This window comes from Podarcis filfolensis (genome assembly GCF_964270895.1).
Source record: "Podarcis filfolensis genome assembly, chromosome: 2".
Classification (NCBI taxonomy): Eukaryota; Metazoa; Chordata; class Lepidosauria; order Squamata; family Lacertidae; genus Podarcis; species Podarcis filfolensis.
Window position 1 is genome coordinate 8,039,667 of NC_139605.1, and position 22,398 is coordinate 8,062,064.

The window sequence follows — 22,398 nt, forward strand, 5'->3', positions numbered from 1 at the left end:
AAAGATTTAATAAAATAAAATAAAAATATGTCAAAAAGCAAAAATCCCATCAGGTCATTCAAGCTCTGCCCCTTAGACAATTTTTGTTTGTTTCTTTCTTTCTTTCCACAAGCTTCTCTAACTGGATGAAAGCCTCTTGCCTTCGATGTTCATTATTTGAATGGTTTTGAAACCTATTTTCAGGTGTGTGTTGTTTTTTTAAACTGCTTTTAAAAATATTTCTATGTCTAAATCGCTTTGAGGCATTTTTGTCAAAGGCCATTAATAAATGAAGAAACGTAGAAACAATTCCGGATGTAAATACAATGCCATATATACAACAATTACTAACAATTCCGTTTGGCAGAAAGATTTCAAACTGAGCACAGGTACAGACTAGGATTGTAAAGTACGATACAATAATCTTTATTGTCCCATACAGAACAACTAAATTGAAAAAAATCTACATCAGACATTGAAAAAATCTGTGATCCTTGGAGATAGGGCAGCATATAAATTTAACAATCAATCAATCAAATCTGTATTGCCAGTAGGCATAGAGAAATACCCTGTTTACCTGGATAACTGGAACACTTTAAAAAAAAAGTCAATTAAGGCTGCAGGCTTTACCTGGGAGTAGGTCCCATTAAACTCACTGGGGCTTACTTCTGGGTTGACACGTACAGAAGTGATGAATCAATGAAATAATTCAATTATAAATTTAATTTAATTCTTAAAAATTATGTTTGGTTGTCTGCTGCCAGGCACATTTTTTTTAGATCAGCTTTCCAATAAACACATGTACAAAAGGCACCTAGGACTTTACAGAGTAAGGCTTTGGTGCCAAATAACTTAAGCTGCAATCCTTGGCTACCTGCATACACTATATGAAGTACTTGATTTCCCTCAAGGAATTCTGGTCTCTGTAGTTTACCTCTCAACAGAGTTTACAGTTCCAGCATCCTTAACAAACTACAGTTCCCAGGATTGTTTGTGGGCTTAAAATGTGCTTTAAAGCTGTGTTACGCACTATAGATCTAAAAGACATTTGGAGCACAATCTTTCCCTCAAAGAATTCTGGGACCTGTAGTTTATCTGTTGCGGAGTGACAGTTCCAAGAATCCCTTCGCAGACTACAGCGCCCAGAATTCTTTGAGGGAAAGAATGTGCTTTGAATGTGCTTTATTTTATTTTTAAAAAAATATTTTTTATTGATTTCCCACCCGTAACGTTATCTATAATCATTACATTACATATATAGCCGAGTAAGATTGTCCTCCATTAAAACGGTTTTAACAATGAGTCCGTAAGTGACTGTGGAGGCCAATTCTGGATCCACACTTCCTTCCCAGTGGGGACATTGGTTTCCGTGCAGGAGTTAAACCCGGTGTGGATTTGCCAAGCGTGCCTTCCTCCTAGCACGTTTCTCCCTTGTGTCCTGAGTTCGAGTGTCTTCAAAGCCCATGACACCTTTGGTAAAGGCTGTTCTCCAACTGGAGCACTCGCAAGCCAGTGTTTCCCAATTGTCAGTGTTTATACTACATTTTTTTAGATTTGCCTTGAGACAGTCTTTAAACCTCTTTTGTTGACCACCAGCATTATGCTTTCCATTTTTAAGTTTGGAATAGAGTAGTTGCTTTGGGAGATGATCATCAGGCATCTGCACAACAAGACTGGTCCAACAAAGTTGATGTTGAAGAATCATTGCTTCGACTCTGGTGATCTTTGCTTCTTCCAGTACACCGATATTAGTTCACCTGTCTTCCCAAATGATGTGTAAAAATTTTTGGGACATTTGCAGGGCAACCAAAATGCTTGTTTACCTAGCTATTGTACTACCAACCTTACTATATGCTTGTGAAACATGGACCACTTATAAACGCCATCTCCAGCTCCTCGAAAGATTCCATCAACGGTGTTTCTATATACTTCTATATTGTCATACTGTTAGGTTTCTTGTTTTTTGTAAATAAAATTGCAAATGTTTATTTAAATGCTTTGAATGATGGCGGCGCGCATAGACGCTGCGGCTTAGTGCTCTCCCTTAGCGTTTTGTTTTGTTTTTATTATTTTTACTTGGTCCGAGTATGTCTGACCGGGCAAGAAAGATTTACAGCAGGCAGGAACTTCTGAAGGTCGGATTACAGTGTGAACAAGCTGTAAGAGCTGATTATTTTCGCCTAGATAACGTTCCGGTGGGAGTAGCCAGGCCGCCGGGCTCTCCATGGATTACTATGCCTCCAGGGAGGAGGCGAAGGCGGCGTAGAGACAGGAGGCAAAGGCGGGGTTGTCGGGCTGGCGTCCTGGTAAGATTACAGAGGAGTCCATCTAAACCACCACTCCCCAGCATATTTCTTGCCAATGTGAGATCTCTTGCCAACAAGATGGATGAATTGAGGTTGCAGGCAGCAAAGAACAGCCTTGTAAAAGATTGCTGCGTTTTATTTGTCATTGAGACATGGCTTCAACCGTCCATACCAGACACAGCTATTCAGTTGGAAGGCTGGGTGGTACATCGTCATGACCGAGGCATGGACTTCGGAAAAACTAGAGGAGGGGGGCTGTGCGTATATGTGAACAAATGCTGGTCCAATAATTCTAAGACTGTGGGCAGTCACTGTTCACCGGATTTGGAATATGTGGCTGTTAAATGTAGACCAGCCTATCTCCCTAGGGAGTTTACAGCTGTTATGTTAACTGGTGTGTACGTGCCACCAGATGCCAATGCCAACTTGGCTTTGGGACGCCTGCAGAGCCTTATCAGCAGCCAGCAAGACAAGTATCCTGAAGCTGTGCACATCATTGCGGGAGACTTCAACCATGTAGAACTTAAAACAGTGCTCCCAACGCTCTATCAGCATGTGAAATGTCCCACAAGAGGGGACAAGACACTAGATAAAGTTTATTCGAATGTAAATCACGGCTATAGGGCTTTACAGCTGCCACACTTGGGCCAGTCCGACCATATGTCTTTGTTCCTGGTACCAGCATATATCCCACTCAGGAAACGGGCTCCCACAATATTAAAATCTGTTAAAATCTGGCCTGAAGGTGCTATTCACCAGCTGCAGGACTGTTTTGAGAGAACTAATTGGGATATTTTCGATCGTTCAGACCTGGAGGAGCACACGGCGGCAGTTCTGTGCTATATCAATCACTGCACAGACACTGTCACAGTAAACAAATCCATCCGGTTTTATCCCAATCAGAAACCCTGGATGAATAGAGAGGTCCAGGGCCTGTTGCGGGAAAGGAACAGGGCTTTCAGGTCAGGCGAGGTGCAGCTTTACAGTGTGGCAAGAGCAAACTTGAAGAGGGGCATTCGACAGGCAAAACGGGATTATAGGCTGAGGATTGAGGATAATTTAAGGAGCAACAACACAAGACAGATGTGGCAGGGGATTCAGCACATTACCAACTACAAACCTAACCTTGGTGCTGTCGACGGTGACCCTTTGCTGGCGGAGGAGCTTAACCTCTTCTTTGCTCGCTTCGAGAAGGAGCCACCTGAGACGCCGGTATTACAGCCACCAGCCCTTAGGGGCCCCTCATTCACGGTAGAGGAGCATGAGGTGAGAAAGGTACTGAGGATGGTGAATCCGAGGAAGGCGGCTGGACCTGATGGCATCACTGGAAAGGTGTTGAAGGGCTGTGCGGATCAGCTGGCGAGGGTCTTTACTAAGATCTTCAACAAGTCCTTACACCAGTCTATTGTCCCACCCTGCCTGAAGTCGTCAACTATTGTCCCTCTGCCCAAAAAATCCACAATCAGTAGTTTGAACGACTACAGACCAGTTGCACTGACTCCAATCATCATGAAGTGTTTTGAGAAACTGGTGCGCCGTCATATTATTTCCTGTCTTCCATCAACTTTTGACAACTACCAGTTTGCATACAGGGCAAATAGATCCACAGAGGACGCTATCACCACCACTCTCCATGCTGCTCTGTCCCATCTGGAGCAGCCGGGGAGTTATGTGAGGCTGCTGTTTGTGGATTTTAGCTCAGCTTTTAACACTATTCTCCCCCATAGACTGGTGTCCAAGCTAGAGGCGATTGGACTCTCCAACTCCACCTGTCTCTGGGTTTTGGATTTTTTGTCAGAACGTTCTCAGAGGGTTAGAGTAGGGTCACATATGTCCACAGCCCTTAGCCTTAACACCGGCTCACCACAGGGTTGTGTGTTGAGTCCCCTGCTCTATGCTCTCTATACGTATGACTGTACAGCCATCTATTCCAGCAACAAAATCATCAAGTTTGCTGATGACACTACGGTGGTAGGGCTCATTTCAGGAGGGGATGAGTCCGCCTATCGGGACGAGGTGGAGCGGCTCTGTGTTTGGTGTGGAGAGAACAATCTGGCTCTTAATACGGCTAAGACCAAGGAATTAGTGGTGGATTACAGGAAAAAAAAGGCGGACATTCAGCCCTTGTATATCAATGGGGAACGGGTGGAGAGGGTGGCGGAATTCAGGTTTTTGGGAGTAACTATCGATCAGGGCATGACTTGGAGCGCAAATACCACTGCTCTGGTGAAGAAGGCCCAGCAGAGAATTTATTTCCTCAGACTTTTAAAGAAGAACAATCTGAGTGAGAGACTGCTGGTGTCCTTCTACCGAGGCTCCATAGAGAGCATTCTTACATACTGTATTTGTGCTTGGTTCTCCAGTTGTACAGCTAGGGAGAGGAAGGTGCTCCAGAAGGTCATAACCACAGCACAAAGGATTATTGGTCAACCTCTCCCATCCTTGGAAGAATTGTACGGTTCCCGTTGTCTTAGGAAAGCAAACAACATCCTGCAGGATTCATCTCACCCGGGATACAGTCTGTTTGCACTACTGCCGTCTGGCAGGAGATATAGAAACATCAAGTCAAGGACAAATAGACTGAAAAACAGTTTCTACCCGAGAGCTGTGGCCCTTTTGAATGCTGTAACTCGATAGTGTGATTTGGGAGATTGATGGGTGGGGGTGTGGGTGTGGCTGGAATGTGGTTTGTGGGTTGTTGTTGTTGTTTTGCTTTTGTTGTTTTTAAGGGATGGCATCCAATTTCGTTGCACTTGTGCAATGTTGCACGTGTGTAATGACAATAAAGAATCTATCTATCTATCTATCTATCTATCTATCTGAATGTGCTTTAAAAGAGAACTCCTTCATCTTCCATGAATTTGTCCAATCCTCTTTTAAAGTTCTGCAATTTAACTGTGCTGCGCGAAGAAGTCCTTCACGGTTCAGCCTCACTGGGTTAATACCAAATTTCTGGTATTAGGAAAGAGAGGGGGAAACCTCTCTCTGTCTACTCTGGAGCAAATGCTAGTCCTAACTCAAAGTAGACCCATTGAAGTTAAGGGACCTGAAAATCGATTAACAACTCCTATAGATAGACAGAAGTGGATTTACTCTACTTGACTATTTGGAGGACAAGTTATAACGATGTATAAAAGCCATAGCAGAAATTGGTAATTGAGCAGGTGATGTGTAGGGAGAAGGGATGAATGTATTTTGAAATGATAGTTGGAAAATGTTATTTTATTGGAAGCAGCAAATGAGGGAGGAAAATAGAGGGGACCCCAACTTTAAAATTTGTATTGAATTTGTATGGATTTGGTGACAATTTGTTAAAAATTCTGGAATATCAGTAACAATAATTGGCGAAAAGAAAAGAAGTTAAGGGACCTGACTCAATTTATCTGAACAGAAATGCTCAGGATTGCAATCTGAGGTGTGTGAAATTTCATTTATTACTCTCTTCCCGTGAGGCACCCCAAAGCAAGTCAAAAGCGTCTGTGGAATAGAGTCCCTCAGAAGGTGGAGGATTTTAAGCAGAGGTTGAATGACCGGCTGTCATGGATGCTTGTGTTGAGATGCCTGCACTGTGGGGTGTTCCTAGAATCACACAATAATTGAATTCTCTATAGATGGGACCCAGGGTCATCTAGTCCAACCTGCTGCAATGCAGGGATCTTTTGCCCAACTCGAACCCTTCCAACTCTAGAATTTCATGATTAAATATGTTAGGAATATAAAAACAGTTAAAACAACTGCTCCCACATACATAAAAGCAATTATTTTTTAAAGCAAACTATAAACTGCAACATTAAAAACTGTTCTAAAAACAATTAACCCCCCCAACATGCATACACACCAGGTATAGAAGTATGTTAATATAATATAATATCGCCCCGCATCAGGTGCCTTTTACAGCAGTCTAACATGCAGAAATTCAACAAGGCCAGCTTTCACTGAGAGCCAGGTTCAGATCTTTCCTCTGCCACAAAATTCATCCTAGCCTACCTTGAGGGGCCGTTGGGAGAATTAAGGCAGCAGGGCGGGAATGGAGGAATGAGTCTTGAACGCCTTGGAAGAAAAGCAGGATATAAATCTAGTGATTATTTTTGTAATGTGTTAAAATAAAAATTATTGGCAGTTGGGGGGGTGGGGAGAGTATTAAACCTGTTGAATGCTGTCCTGTTAAAACCACAGGAGCCCCGCCAGAGGGGGAAAAGTCTGCAGAATATTTCCTAAACCCTTTACAGTACTTTGTCTCCTATTATCATGCGAGCCAGCTCCCATTTCCTTTCAGCAGCTTTGCCAGGGTCACACACAGGGGTCTCTGGTTCCTTAAAAAACTCCAGCGCATTTTTGGATCCGGGAAGAAGAGCATTTTTATTTATCAAAGCTACTGCTTTTCAAGTTTGATATATAGGAATATTTCACATTGGCTGCATGTAAACCACTGAATGTAAATCCTTTGTTTTATGAACAAGCGGTATACAAATCTTGTTGAACTGATAAGAGTCCCTCTTTCCTTAATCCTACCCCCCCCCCTTCTCTGGTAGGTCCTACAAAGGGTTAAATCTGAGAGATGCCCTTCCCCAAAATTTCCCCAGGTTTAAAAAAATAAAATTTGTGAAAAGCGGGCGGGGCTGGTGGGAGGGACCAACCTGCTGAAGGAGCCCCTCCCTGTCTGGTCTCAGTCTATTCCATTCATTCCAGCAAACTGGGTGTTGGAGGGCGGCTGGAAGCGGTGGTGAGTTTGAACCCATTATCTGGGGCTGGGTGGAAGCTGGGCCCTTGGAACGCCCTGCCACTATATATATCTATATATTTCTATATATACAGGCTCCATCCTTGAGATCAACCTTCCCCAACCGGGTGCCTTCCAAATGGGGATTTTTGCTGTTGTTGCTGCAACTGCAACTCTCCTTGATGCTTAACTGCTGGCTGAGCCTAACGCATCTTAAAAGTTCGCCAGCTTGGTGGGGGGGGCATGGTTACACAAGCCATGGGGGTTGGATGGAGTCCATAAGATGCTGAGTCGGAGCATTGGCCCATTTGAGCTCCGTTTTGCCTACACGGGCTGGCAGCGGCTCTCCAAGGTTTCCTGCTTGGAGATGCTGGGACCCTTTTGCGTGCGGAGCAGACGCTCCAGCACTGACCTGTGACTGCCTTTTAAAGTTTCTAGTGTTCAAGGTTCCAAATGAAAGGCAGTTTAAACTGGAGCAAAGGAATAATATTACAATAACAATTTATTATTTATACCCCGCCCATCTGGCTAGGTTTCCCCAGCCCTTCTTGGAACCCAAAAAAGGATTGTGGGTTCGGGCCCCACGCTGGAGTCCTGCCTTGCAGGGGGTTGGACTAGATGACCCTCGGGTCCCTTTTCCAACTTTGCAATTCTGTGATTTCTAAGGTGCTTTGTACTTACTCAGACCATGTATTGCGCAGACCTTATGCATGCAAAGCAGCTGTTCTGCCGCTATGCAATGGCGCATTCCTCCAGCCCAAAGCAACTGGAAGTCGCCAGATGGGGAAAGGTGTTGTAAATGGTGCCTTTTAGGAGTAAAACCAGGTTGGCATGTGTTGTGTGTGAGGTCAGATCCCTAGGCAAGGTGGCAATGGTTGAATAGATAGAGCCTCTATTGCCAGATGCAGTCTACCTTCTAAATACCAGTTTCCAGAAAGGTGTGAGCAGCGCTGGCTTTTATTCCTCCCTCCGGAGAAGAAATTGCATTCCTGGATGAGATGGCTGGGGGTTGTTTTCAGTGCTAGTCCTACTCAAGAGTAGGCCTATTGAAATGAATTGACCTGGGTTGGAGGGTTTGGGTGTTTTTTTTGTTTTTTTTTGCACTGTATTTCTGTGAAGAGTTTCAAAACAAACATTAACAGAGAAACCAATGGTGCAATGGCCCTTATTGATAACTGTGCTGTTATCCAAAGGATCAGTGATTAAGTGGACAAGTAATGAAACATGGCTATATACTCAAATGGGTCTACTCTTGAGTAGGACCGGCACTGAATCCTGTCCTGGGTTTCCCCTCCTTTTAGTCTGACCCCAAATGATAATCCTTATTCTTATCCACCAGTTCTGCAATCCTCTCTGTTCTCTTCAGCTGAATTTTTAATTCCTGTTGCTTTCATTTTCTTATTTTAAAAAATATATTTTAAAGTTTTCTATCAATAGTTAAATGCTTTTTAAAGTAACGATTTGGACAGCAGCTGTGAAAACCATATGGAAAAGTGGGGTGTAAATTTAGTAATGATTTGATGGCTTGAATCGTTATTAATAATTGCCCGACCTTCACCGTAAAGTCCCAGGTAGGGTTACAACTAAAAATCAATATTAAAAACCATTTAAAACAACTTACAATCGCAAAAATAGAGTGGATACTATATTAAAATTTGTTAAGTTAAAATCCTATATGTGTGTACTGCTTAATATTTCAAAAATCTCTTAATTGGTGTACAGTTGGTGAAGATTTAAGTTCATCTTTTGCCCTTCCTCCCATAGCAGCCCAGTAATAAAACATCTTTAAAATAAATATACATTTTAAAACCAAAAACATCTCCCAAATGATTCCAATATAGATGCAGACTGGGAAAGATCTCAAAAGGCCTAATTCAAAAGCATCAATTCTTCGGCGATCAGCCTTCTTTATGGTCCAGCTCTCACTTCCATACATCACTACTGGGAAAACCATAGCTTTTACTATACGGACCTTTGTTGGCAAGGTGAGGTCTCTGCTTTTTAAGATGCTGTCTAGGTTTTCTCCCAAGAAGCAGGTGTCTTTTAATTTCGTGACTGCTGTCACCATCTGCAGTGATCATGGAGCCCAAGAAAGTAAAATCTCTCACTGCCTCCATTTCTTCCCCTTCTATTTGCCAGGAGGTGATGGGACCAGTGGCCATGATCTTCGTTTTTTTGATGTTGAGCTTCAGACCATATTTTGCGCTCTCCTCTTTCACCCTCTTTAAAAGGTTCTTTAATTCCTCCTCACTTTCTGCCATCAAAGTTGTGTCATCTGCATATCTGTGGTTGTTGATATTTCTTCCGGCGATCTTAATTCCGGCTTGGAAAAGCGGGGATATAAAAACACATAAGAGCAAATAAAACAGGGTTAAAAAATTATTTATTGCATTTATACACTGTTTGTATCCTTCCTTTGTGCTCACAGATATTTGGGGTGGGGTGGGGGGTTGCAACAGGCTTGCCACAACCCTGTTTGGTAGGTTAGGCCGAGCTGGGGGTATCAACTATTTTGTTTTATTTATTATTATTATACTTGAGTCCCACCTTTCGTCCAATGAACTCAAGGCGGTGTGCAAAACAAATATTAAACCAGGGAAAAATTAGTCACAAAAATGTTTCATTTGTTTATTGATTGATTGAATTTATATACCGCCCTATACCCCGGGGTCTCAGGGCGGTTCACTGAATAAAATCAAGATATAAAACCAGAAAATACCTAATAAAAATAAAAACAGCAACCCAATACCCCCCCCACAATAAAAACACATTTTAAAAGGGCTTAGGATGTTGTTGTTGTTTTGTAATGTGTTTTGAAAAGTGGCATGTTTATATGATAAATGTGTGTTAAGCAACATGGATCTGATAGAGATTTTTTTTATTTAGTAAAAAAAATGCACACTGCGTCATTGTAAAAAACAACCTTAAACAGTGTATGTATGTATGTGTGTGTGTGTGTGTGTGTGTGTATGTATATATATATATATATATATATATATATATATATATACACACATACACACCACCCTTCATCGAAAGATCTCACCGTATGATTAGAACAGCGCTGTTGCTTTTTTAAAGCTTTTCATTCTTTCTTCCAATTTATTTTTAAAGATCAGTTAAATTGTAAGCTGCAAAGGCAGCAGGGATTTTTTTTCTCTTTTTAAACACCTGTCCTGAGGAGACCTCTTGCAAAAGCATTCAGACTGGCTTTGTGTCGGTCCTGGCTGGGACAATGGCAGTGTACTTGAGACAAAAGTTTGCCCTCCCAAATCTATTTAAAGCAAAGTGATAAAATGGGATTTGCCAATCTCTGCCCCTGAGGCACCTTCCATTCCTGAAAGGGCTCAGAACAGCTTTTCTCAATCTCTGGCTAGCCAACATCTGTCTTAAAAACAACACAGGAAGTTGGAGAATGGGGGGGTCCACTAGCCTTAATGGTTTTAAAAGATGGGGGGGTGGACCCATGAAAAGTGGGATGGGAAGTAAATAAAACAAAATAAAAAATATGTATTTGAATTGTATGTGAATTTGTGGAAATTTAATTATATATATATTTAAAAAACAAGTGTGTGTGTGTGTATAAAATCAAATCCCTGGATTAGGTCCTCTGCCCTACACATTTAAAGCAGTATCATACCACTTTAAACTCTCATAGTTCCTTATCCCCCCACCCCAAATAAATAAATCCTGGAGAACTGTATTTTGGTAAGAGTGCTGAGAGCTGCTAGGAGACACACGCACCCATTCCTTTTGGAGAACTACAGTTCCCACAGTGGTTTAACAACAAATCCCTCTTCCCAGAGAACTCTGGGAATTGAGGGGAATGGGGGTCTCCTGACATCTCTCGGCACCCTTCACATACTACAACTCCCAGAGTTATGTCGGGGAAACCTGGACTGTTTAAAGTGGAATGATGCTGCTTCAAATGCGCAGTGCCTAGGAGCCAACTCCTAGGAGTTTTGGGGGCTCCGGCCTCCCCCCAATGGAATATTTGAGGGGGCCAGCCTCTCCCAAAAGTTGATGGGCATTGCCATTAGAATGGTGTGCATGCACCATATCATGTGATTGATTATGTGGGGTGAGCCTTAACCGGCCTCCCAATATTTCATTCATATTGCCCCCCCCCCCCCAGTGTAGTGCAAATGGGGCCTAAATGTTTGAGGCTCGATGGCGGAATCCTGGGAAGGGGATTTGGAAGCAAGGTCTAGGGGCAAGGAGTGGGAACACCTCTGGCCCTCTGCACGTTGTTGGCTGAGCTGCAACCTTCTGGGGGCCACATAGATGGGGCCAGGGGCCACAGCTGACAAAGTCACTGGTGTGTCAGTTTTTTCCTCAGTATAGCAGGTTAATTTCAGCAGAGATGCTTTAAAAGGGTCCCAGTTTTCATCAGAGAAATGTTAGAGGGTATGCAGGCTTGGGGAGAGTTTCCCAAGGGCCGTGTAGAGGGGCTTGGAGGGCCACATTTGGTCCCTAGGCTGAGCAATATAGGAAGTTGCCTCATACTGAGACAGAACCTTTGTCCACCACATTCTTGTCTACACCAGGGTTTTCCAAACTTGGGGCTCCTGCTGTTTTTTGGAGGGGGACTACAACTCCTATCATCCCTAGCTAGCAAGACCAGAAGTCATGGATGATGGGAACTGTAGTCCGAAAACAGCAGGAGACTGAAGTTTGGGAAGCACTGGCCTATGCTGACTGGAAGTGTCCCGCAGGGTGTCAAGCAGGGGAAGTTCCCAGCCCTGGATGCCAGGATTGAACCTGGGATCTTGGGCCTGCGGAGCAGGTGCTCTGTCGCTGAGCTCAGTCCTGTCTCCAGAAGATGCCTTATCCCAAATCAGCTTCAGTCACTGCAATGTGCTCTACATGGGGCTACCTTTGAAGGTGACTCGGAAACTACAACTAATCCAGAATGCGGCAGCTAGACTGGTGACTGGGGGCGGCCGCCGAGACCATATAACACCAGTCTTGAAAGACCTGCATTGGCTCCCAGTAAGTTTCCGAGCACAATTCAAAGTGTTGGTGCTGACCTTGAAAGCCCTAAATGGCCTCAGTCCAGTAGACCTGAAGGAGCGTCTCTGTCCCCATCATTCTGCCCGGATGCTGAGGTCCAGCGCCAAGGGCCTTCTGGCGTTTCCCTCACTGTGAGAAGCAAAGCTACAGGGAACCAGGCAGGGGGCCTTCTCGGTAGTGGCGCCCGCCCTGTGGAACGCCCTCCCACCAGATGTCGAAGAGAACAATAACTGCCAGACTTTTAGAAGACATCTGAAAGCAGCCTGTTTAGGGAAGTTTTTAATGTTTGATGTATTATAGTATTTTAATATTTTTTTGGAAGCCGCCCAGAGTGGCTGGGGAAGCCCAGCCAGATGGGCGGGGTATAAATAAATTATTATTATTATTATTATTATTATTATTATTATTATTATTATTTGTATTAGTATTCTATTCTGTCTACCCTGGTTGGCAGTACTTTAGGCAGGGGCTTTTCCTAGCCCATCCTGGAATTGAACCCGGGAACTGCAGGACGCAAAGCAGGTGCTCTGCCATTGAGGTTACAGCCCTTTCCATTACCTAGGTCATAAAATTGTAGAGTTGGAAGGGACCCAAAGGTCATCTAGTCCAACCCGCCTGCAGTGCAGGAATCTCAGCTAAGGCATCCATGGCTGATGGCCCTCCAACCGCCGCTTAAAAACCTCCAAGGAAGAGCAGAGGAGTAAGTAAGACAGCTTCTTGTATTCCCTGCAGAAGTTTTTAATTTGTAGCAATTTAGCATGTATGCTGTGCATCTCCTGGTCCAGCCCAGTGTGAGGTTTAGCAGCAAAAGCGTAGCAAAAGACCTTGCAAAGAGAGCGAGAGGAGCCTCTCTCTCTCTCTCTCTTGCAAGTTTTGCCTTTTCCAGATCTGTCAGCAAGGTGCAGTGTGAAATTTCCTAGCGCTCAGAAGACCTGGGAAGTGGCTGTTGGCATGTGGGTTTCTGTTCTTTCTGACATCCCTGTTTTGTGTTCTCTTTCAGGAAAGGAGCCTTTGGAAACAACAACAAAAAAGTTGCTTGCAAGCTCTCCCAGTTCTTCGGCGAAAAAATTGCTGGCCGCGAAACCCTTGCACGGCTTGCCCAGGGAGTCCCGTTGTGTCGTGAGCAGCTGCACAAGCACAGGGCCAGAAGTTGCCATTTTTTGCCATTCGTTTGCTCTGAGCTTTAGAACTTCCAGCCAGCAGAGCTAAAATGGCCGCCACACGCCGCTGGAGGGCCGAAGCTGAGTGCACCCGGCTCCGGGAGGACCCCAAAGGTCTCAAATCGGGGGCTGGCGAGGCAGGAACCCTTGAAAGCCCCTCAGCAAGCCATTCGGCAGACGCCGGGGGATACGCGGTACGCCAAGAGAGCCAGCCGAGAGCAGGGAGCAGCGGTCACTATCAGTGGGAGACCGAGTTCCAGGAGTTTCTGGAAGGTTCCGTCTGGGAGGAGCAGACCTCGGAGGAGCTGGCCCCGCGGGCCGACACCCGGGCCTTCCTGGCCTCCTTTGAGCAGGTGGCCGTGGCCTGCCACTGGCCCAGGAGGGAGTGGGTGACCCGGCTGCTGCCGGCCCTGGGCGAGGAAGCGGAGAAGGCCTTCATCAGCCTGGACGCCCAGGACCGCGGAGACTTCCAGAAGGTCAAGGCGGCCATCTTGAGGCGTGAGGCCCTGGCGCGCGAGAAGAAGCACCAGGAGTTCCGCCGCTTCTGCTACCAGGAGGCCAACGGGCCCCGGGAAGTCCTTGCACGGCTCCAGGAGCTGTGCCAACAGTGGCTGAACACGGAGAGGAGCAGCAAGGAGCAGATCTTGGAGGCCTTGCTCCTGGAGCAGTTCCTCAACGTCCTGCCGAAGGAAATGTACCACTGGGTCAAGGAACGCGTGCCGGAGAGCTGCCTGCAGGCCGTGGCTCTGGCGGAAGATTTCCTGAGGAGGTTGCAAGCGGCCGAAAGGGGGGAAGAACCGGTAAGAAGGTTGCATTCCTTTTCCCCCCCAGGCTTGCAAGTGGCTCCTAGCCAGCAAATGGTTGCAAAAGTCAAATATCCCAGCAGTGCAAGCGACCAAAGCCAATGGCTTCAACTTCGCTTTTTCTTTTTTTGGCGAAATAGAAGAACACACTAGGATCATCTCACTGAACCCTGTGCAATGCAGGATTGAAGTAAAATAGTTGTTTATTGCCTTGACATCTGCTGGGAGGGAGTTCCACAGGGCAGGCACCACTACCAAGAAGGCCCTTTGCTGTCAGAAATCCGCTCTCAGTCCAAACCTTTTACATCTTTGTAGCTGGGTTGTTTTCAGTTTCTTATCTCATTGTCTCTGGCCTGTAGTTTGCTCCAATTAAAGCCCAATTAACAGGATAACCTGTGCTTCCAGGAACGGGATGGGGGAGGGGGTTTCGTGGCAGCCAGAGTACTCCATGCACCCAGTGCCTTTGCCTGCCCTTGCATTCCTTTTTTTTATAATAATATTTTATTAAGTTTAACAATAGAAAGGTACATAAAGCACACAGAAAAATAATAAACAACAATACAATCTTTCACACAGAAAAAACAATCAAAAACACCACAAATAACATAAATAACCTAAAACAAACACAAATCACTCTTTTCTAATTATTCATCTTTAGTTAACTTATTTTCCTGACTTCCTCACACCTCCCTTTTTTGTATCCCTCTTTAACAATTAGCTCAGCAAATTCATATCATACTACTTTGTCCTTAAATGTTTACCTCCCAAATTTATAATTTCCAATTTTTATCCCTTGTTACTAGAACTTCTTCTTTTTATTTCAATATCATCCACATTCATACATTTTACAGTACTTCTGTAAATAAGTTTTAAATTTCCTCCAGTCTTCTTCCACCAACTCTTCTCCCTGGTCTTGGATTCTGCCAGTCATCTCTGCCATTTCCATATAGTCAATTACTTGCATCTGCCATTCTTCCAAGGTGGGTAGATCTTGCATCTTCCAATGCTTCGCAATAAGTATTCTTGCTGCTGCTGTAGCATACATAAAGAAAGTTCTATCCTTCTTTGACACCAATTGGCCAACTATGCCTAGGAGAAAGGCCTCTGGTTTCTTCACAAATGTGCATTTAAGCACCTTTTTCATTTCATTATAAATCATTTCCCAGAAAGCCTTAATCCTCGGACATGTCCACCAAAGGTGAAAGAATGTACCTTCAATTTCATTACATTTCCAACATTTATTCTCGGGCAAATGGTAGATTTTTGCAAGCTTGACTGGGGTCATGTACCACCTATACATCATTTTCATAATATTCTCTCTTAAGGCATTACATGCCGTGAATTTAATCCCAGTGGTCCACAACTGTTCCTAGTCAGCAAACATAATGTTATGTCCTAAATCTTGTGCCCATTTGATCATGGCAGATTTAACCGTTTCTTCCTCAGTACTCCATTTCAACAGCAGATTATACATTCTTGATAATATCTTAGCATTGGGTTCTAACAGTTCTGTTTCCAACTTTGATTTTTCCACCTGAAAGCCAATTTTCTTATCTTGATTATACACCTCTCTTATTTGAAAATAATGTAACCAGTCTCGCACCTTCCCTTTGAGTTTGTCATAACTCTGCAATTTCAACTTGTCACCTTGCCCTTGCATTCCAATGGGAAGCCAGTGCCAGACCGCCAGGCAAACTGCGGGTGAGAGCTTGGTCCCTCTTCCAACCAAAGAGGGAAACAGATAATGAAATTCCCCCATCATTATCTGATTATCTCCATCTGTCTCTCTTACGCAGTGTTGGGAGAAACTCCATTCAAGGAGCACCGGAAACAAGAAGCCAAACTTGAATACATTCAGTGCCTTAACTAAAGAGCTGCTTCTAGTTTATTATTATTACATGTTTCTCCTCTTTCCCCTGACAACAGCCCTGTGAGGTAGCTCAGGCTAGAGAGAATGGTGACTGGGCCCAAGGTTGCCTGGTGTGTTTCATGGCCGAGTGGGGATTCGAACCCTGATCTCTCAGGTCATAATCCAGCGCTCTAACCATTGCACCACACTGGTGACCTGAGCACTTTGCCTTCTGTTTCTTTTCTTCCACTCCTCAGTGGTCTCCCTTTTTCTGCTCTTTATTTTTCCCCAGGAGCAGGAAGAGGCTGCAGATCTTCGCAAGAAGCAGGAAGTTCCGCTGGAAACGGTGCCGCTGCAAACTTGGGCTACGAAGGAGGTCCAAGGGGAGCCCAGTTCATCATCACGCAAGACTTACACAGGTAAGCAGGGGTCTTAGTTTTGCCTAGAATTAGCGGTGGGAAGAGGGGGTGTCCCTGGCTCCAAAGAGATCCAGTGTGGAGCAGTGCTGTTCTTGTTGTTTTAATCAATTTTATTCAAGGTTTTCAACATACGCTACAATAAAAGCCAAACAAAGCCAATAGAGAGCAAAATACAAAAAGGATAGAGCAAACACCCACACACGAACAAAATTTTATATTCTATCAACCAGCTGTAGGGCATATGTTGCAACCAGCTTGTGTTAAGATTTTCTGTTTCAGAGAAAGAGGAGTGCATTGATTGTTGTGTGTAGTTAACACATAACATTTTTGACAGGAAATGAGCTAGAGACAACCACCTGGTCTTTATAAAAACTACTATTTATTGGTGCTTCTGTTTAGTTTTTTCTTCTCCCCTCCTCCCTTTTTTCCTTTTGTGCCCCGTCGTTTCAGATTGTATGCTTGCGGGCAGGAACAGTCATGTCGCAATTGGTTGTATGCAAGGCACTCTGGGAGTATTTCTGAGTGGGTTAAAAATGCTCTAAATAAATCTCTTTTGGCTCCAGCCCTAACCACTACTTATATTTGGCCCTCGAATGGTTGCCCAGAAGGCAGTGCGGCCCCCGGGGCTAAAAAGGGCTCCCCATCCCTACCTAAAGGAAGGTCCTAAACATACGGAAAAACTTTTTGACAGGAAGAGCCATTTGACAGTGGATCGGTCTCCCTCAGGAGACTGTGGCCTCTCCTTCCTTGGAGGTTTTTAAGCAGAGGTTGGATGGCCATCTGTTATGGATGCTTCAATGCGCTCTACGCGGGGCTGGTGACCCGGAAACTACCATTAATCCAGAATTTGGCAGCTAGACTGGTGACTGGGAGTGGCTGCCGAGACCATATAACACCGGTCTTGAAAGACCTACATTGGCTCCCAGAACGTTTCCAAGCACAATTCAAAGTGTTGGTGCTGACCATTAAAGCCCTAAATGGCCTTGGCCCAGTATACCTGAAAGAGCGTCTCCACCCCCATCGTCCAGCCCGGACACTGAGGTCCAGCTCCGAGGGCCTTCTGGCAGTTCCCTCCCTGCAAAAAGTGAGGTTACAGGGAACCGGACAGAGGGCCTTCTCGGTGGTGGCATCCGCCCTGTGGAACGCCCTCCACCAGATGTCAAGGAAATAAACAACTATTTGACTTTTATAAGACATCTGAAGGCAGCCCTGTTTGGGGAAGTTTTTAATGTTTGATGCCTGATTGTGTTTAATATTTTGTTGGGAGCCGCCCAGAATGGCTGGGGAAATCCAGCCAGATGGGCAGGGTATAAGTCAGGCACCCCCAAACTCGGCCCTCCAGACGTTTTTGGGACTACAACTCCCATGATCCCTAGCTAACAGGACCAGTGGTCAGGGATGATGGGAATTGTAGTCCCAAAACAACTGGAGGACTGTGTTTGGGGATGCCTGGTATAAGCAATAAATTATTTTTATTTCTTTATTGCTTGCTGAGGTTCCTGCATTGCAGGGGTAAGACTAGGTGTCTCTTGGGGTCCCTTCCAACTCCACGATTCTTTTTATTATTATTATTATTATAGGTTTTCTTGATTTACAAAAGTGTTTGCAATGTATCTCCCTTGTATATTTCCCCCACCCCATGTAACATTTTTACAAATCGGTTTCATTTGTTGAGACATTAGGAAGAAAAGGGGGGGAGGTGGGGGGGGTTAGGTGGCAATGTTTCTATTTTACTTACTATATGTGGGGTTTTGTGTCAGCGTTGCTTGTGCAGGTTCTTTGCTGTTCACTTGTGTTCCTTTGGTGGTGAGAGAGGTTGGGGTTGGCCTAGGGTGTGGTTATTCATTTGTGGTTGGCTGTGGTGGTCTTTGTTTTCATGTGTGAGTGGGGTGGGTGGGTGTTTTGGATCAGGTTAGCCATATTGATTTGTATGCTGTTGGTGGATTTTTGTCGTTGTCTTGTTGGGTTGTGTATGTGATAAAGGGGAGCCATACTGGGGTGAAGGCGTCTTCTTGTATTTGTCCCTGTGTCAAGTTTCATTTTATTGATTAATTTTTCTAGTAGGGCTGTCTCCCATACTATTTGGTACCATTGATCCATGCTTACTCCAATTCCACGATTCTCCGATTCTACACTTTTGTCTTTCTGGTAGGTTACGGGCAGGCCGGCGTGGCAAGGAAGAAGAAAACATTCCAGTGGGGCTGCTACGGGGAAGTGAAGCTGCGAGCCCGGTTTCCCGGAAGAGCAAACGCAGTCCTGCCGTCCCGCTGGAAGCAGGCCGGGGGCACCCAGGAGCAGCGCCGCTCGGATAGGCTGAAGCGAGCCCAGTTGCCGAACCTGGCCGAGGCACCTCCATCGCCGCCGCCTCCTCCATCTCCTCCACCTCGGGATGTCAAGCCGAAGCTCAAGAAGCCCTCCCCCCCTCCAGACGCCGCCCCCAAGAGCCAGATCAAGATGTGCCCCGAATGCGGCCGGGGCTTCAACGGCTTGGCGACCTTCAACCGCCACCGTATGCTCCACACCGGGGAGAAGCGCTACGAGTGCTGCTTCTGCAGCAAGGGCTTCTGCTGGCGCTCGGATCTGGTCCGGCACGAGTGCCAGCACACTGGGAAGAAGCCCCACGAGTGCCCCTTCTGCGGGGAGGGCTTCGACCGCAAGTGGCAGCGAGAGAAGCACGAGCTGATCCACACCAAGAGCAAGGCGAAGCTGTGAGCGGCCTGCGACTTGGCGGGAGGGAATTAGCGGGATTTTAGGAACAGGGGTGGGAGCGGATATCGTTGCTGGGTTAAATCTCTCTGGGGCAGAACCGGAGAAGGGGGCTTCTCGTTGCCAACCCTGGCGCCCTCCAGATGTTCTGGACCACAATTCCTGGTGGGATTTGTGGTCCAGAACTTCCCAGCTTCCAAAGTCTGCCTCAGACAGGACCTGCAGTCTCGTTCCAGCTCCTTCCTCTTCTTGCCAAAAATGTGTGTTGTTTTTCTGGCCACCTTAGTGCATCTCCTGGTTTCAGCAGCCTGTGTGGAGGAGGCAGCCGTGCCCAAATGGATCAGGGGTGATCCAACCCGTCGTGTGGGGCCACTCCCCCCCCAAAAAAAATCCAGCTACTATCCAGCCAAAGTGAATTCTTTTCGAAATTCCTCTCAAAGCATGTGTTTCTTCTACATGTAAACATCCTGCATCACTTGGCAGGATGTCCCGCCCCTCTTGTTATTTCTTCCTCATGGTGAAGCTATCCCAAAATAAAGCGCACCCCCCCCCCCAAAAAAGTTGTATGTTACATTATCCTGTTCTGAATTAGCGACCAAGCTTAGGCAATATATCAGGGTCTTTTTTACTTTAAGCCCCTTGAATTTATTGAAGGAGTTGAGTTGGAAGGGAAGGTGGAATAAGGGAAGCAGTTTTGAATTCGAGGTTCGTAGTGGGGAAAGCATAAGGTGTTAATGGGGCACGTTGAGCTTTTTGCAAGCGAGAGTTAATTCTACTGTTCATGTTACATGTGTGTTTTAATTATCTGCATTCTGATGTTTCTGTGTATCTGCCTTTTTGAAGGAAAAGAAATTTGCCAGGTGCTTCTCAATAACATCGGTTGGGGGTTCTTTCTTTTAAAAGCCTACTCCACAGATTGGGTTGTGGGGAGAGAATTTAGAGGGAAGCATCCTGAGGGGGGCTGGGGCCTGAAATTGGACTGTACTATTTTAGGATGTTGGTAGGGGGGGGTACCATTTTTGAAAGCTCTGCCATGTTAAACAAACCTTAGTGAGTAAAAATTAGAAAAACACCCCTTGTCATGGGGGGAGACATTCTATTTCGGATCAGTTTTTGTACTTGAGCTCTCCCCCCCCCTTCCAGGCACCATTAAAATTAAATGTGGGATCCCGCCTGGGTTCCAAAATGGTACAGCCCATTCCACTACCTCCAGGACTATACCACTTCATTCTACTGTATGGCTAAGCCATACCTTAGTTCCCCAAATTTAATAACTATATTTACATTCTCTTGAACCCCTAGAAAAATGGTTTGGTCCCAGACTTATTTAACACACATATGCCCCCATACTCAAGTGCTGTTTTTCATCTAATGGGCAACACAGAGTTCAGCCACAGTGACGGTAACTTGGGGTCACACACATTTCGAACTGGGTAAACAATGGTTTGCAGGAGCCAGGGGTGGGGAAGTTTCAGCCCTCAAGACTCCTAATTCCAATCTTCCTCAGCCACCATGGCCAAAGGATGGAGATTGGTTGTCTGACAGCATCGAGAGGGCAGCAAGTTCCCCCTTCTCAGTATGCTACCATCTGCCTGATTTGAACATAACAGTAAACTATGGTTTGGCTGAACCAGGAAGTGGGGGGGGGGGGACTAGGAGCAAATCAGCCTCAAGCACAGTCACTGTGGTTTGGCTATTGATGTGTGAATCCAGATAATATCTGTCCCAGAAGCTGATCCTAATGTATTGTTCTCGTTCTCTCATTAGTCTACCGCTATTGTGCCCATCTGTTTAAATGTTCAGTAGTAGCCTAGCTTTTCCCCCAAGCATCCTAGAAATGACTAGAAATGAGCCGAACAGCAGGTACCCATTGCAGGTACCAGTTGCAAACCAATTAAACCATTTTAATTTTTTTTGGTTCCCTTGTTGAGTGTCTACAGTTCTGAATGCCCACGCTTTTATACTCCTGTCAAAACATGTTGAGGTTTTATTTATAAAGTTTCTTATCTCAAGTTTTTTGTAATCTTAAATTAAAAAAAGTCTTTTGTGACAAGTTTGGAGCTTGTTATGTTTGGAGCTATTAAAAATTGGGTAGTTGCTCAACGGATCCTGTGTGGTGTTCTTGACAACAGGGTGCTTGCCAGCCAGCCTTGCCCTATACCAGAATACTCCATTCCATCTCTTCTCTCCGCCCCCCCCCCCCCCGCCCAACAAGCAAGTAGGTTGTATTCTGTCACCACTGAACACAACTGTCCGCTCTGGGCTGTTTCCCTCGCCCACTAGTTAAGGGCTCTTCTTGCCAATAACCTTTTAGGCACTTCTGCAAAACTTGAGAGTTTCTCCAGGCCTATTCATGTATACAGTGGTACCTCAGGTTACATATGCTTCGGGTTACAGACGCCGCTAACCCAGAAATAGTGCTCCAGGTTAAGAACTTTGCTTCAGGATGAGAACAGAAATCGTGCAGCAGCAGCGGGAGGCCCTAAAGTGGTGCTTCAGGTTAACAGTTTCAGGTTAAGAACGGACCTCCGGAACGAATCAAGTACTTAACCTGAGGTACCACTGTATTTCCATTTTGGCTAAATAATGATTGGTACCCACCTGTTGAGGTTCAGAACTAGAGGGAATGTCACTGTTAAAGTGGAGTGGTTAGAAAGCTGAACAGCAGCCAGCATTCCATACTGCCACACTTCGTTGCAGATCCTGCTGAACATGATAGGTTCCTTTTCTTAAAAAATGGAATATCCAGGTTCAGAGGCAATATACCCCCCATTCCCCCCCCAAAAAAGAACCTGGCGTTTAGTGTACAGCATAGGAGGGTTGTTTGTGCTTCCCAGATTCCACTGGGGCTTAACTTGCGAGTTGCCGCTGAACATTTCTCTCGATTTTTTGCCTACCTACTTTTACAAGCCAAATGGTGAGAGAATCATAGGAAGCTGCCTTGTACCTGAGCCAGGCCATTGATCCATCTAGATCTCCTCAACAGTGGGGTATGGGGTGGCACTCTGCCCATGCTCAGGGGCATGTGGTGTGACATGCGCCAAAATTTTGCAGAGCATGGACTGGCAACTTTTAACAGGCAGCGTCAACAGATAGTGCTGCAAACATATAACAAATATTTCTTATGGATTTACTTCTCTTTTTTTAACCAATCAATTTTTATTAGTTTTCCAAATTTTAAATTAACAATTTAATTAGAATTTAACACCAAGTTAAAAATTACTTTACCATCCATTCCTGTTTCCATCGTCTGCACGTGCAGTTCCTGTTTAGACATTTACCTGACTATTTCCCCAATTAATCAAATACAATTAATCTTCCTTTCTTGATCCATATAAATCATTAATCATAATTTTAAATCATATTTACTCCAATACGGTTTGCTTATCCTGTCTTTGTAGGTTCGCAACATTCTAGTTAACAATGCTCAGATTTTACAGACC

The 22,398-nt window shown here is 45.1% G+C and overlaps 2 protein-coding genes across 4 annotated transcripts in view; one reads left to right on the forward strand and one right to left on the reverse strand.

The window, feature by feature from the left end:
• LOC310756746 (uncharacterized protein) overlaps positions 1 to 22,398 on the reverse strand; it is a 1,375,527-nt gene that overhangs the window by 366,247 nt on the left and 986,882 nt on the right. The gene's annotated exons all lie outside the window — the stretch shown is intronic.
• On the forward strand, positions 6,904 to 21,058 carry LOC310756916 (uncharacterized protein). 3 transcript variants are annotated; one of them, XM_083601852.1, is made up of 4 exons: positions 6,904 to 7,008; positions 13,019 to 13,978; positions 16,123 to 16,249; positions 18,402 to 21,058. In XM_083601852.1, exons 2-4 carry the CDS (start codon positions 13,229 to 13,231, stop codon positions 18,959 to 18,961), a joined length of 1,437 nt encoding a protein of 478 aa, XP_083457978.1. In that variant the 5' UTR covers positions 6,904 to 7,008; positions 13,019 to 13,228; the 3' UTR covers positions 18,962 to 21,058. The 3 variants fall into 3 exon arrangements, with proteins under 3 accessions (XP_083457978.1, XP_083457979.1, XP_083457980.1); XM_083601853.1 differs by lacking the exon at positions 6,904 to 7,008 and adding an exon at positions 11,926 to 11,997; XM_083601854.1 differs by lacking the exon at positions 6,904 to 7,008 and adding an exon at positions 12,769 to 12,917.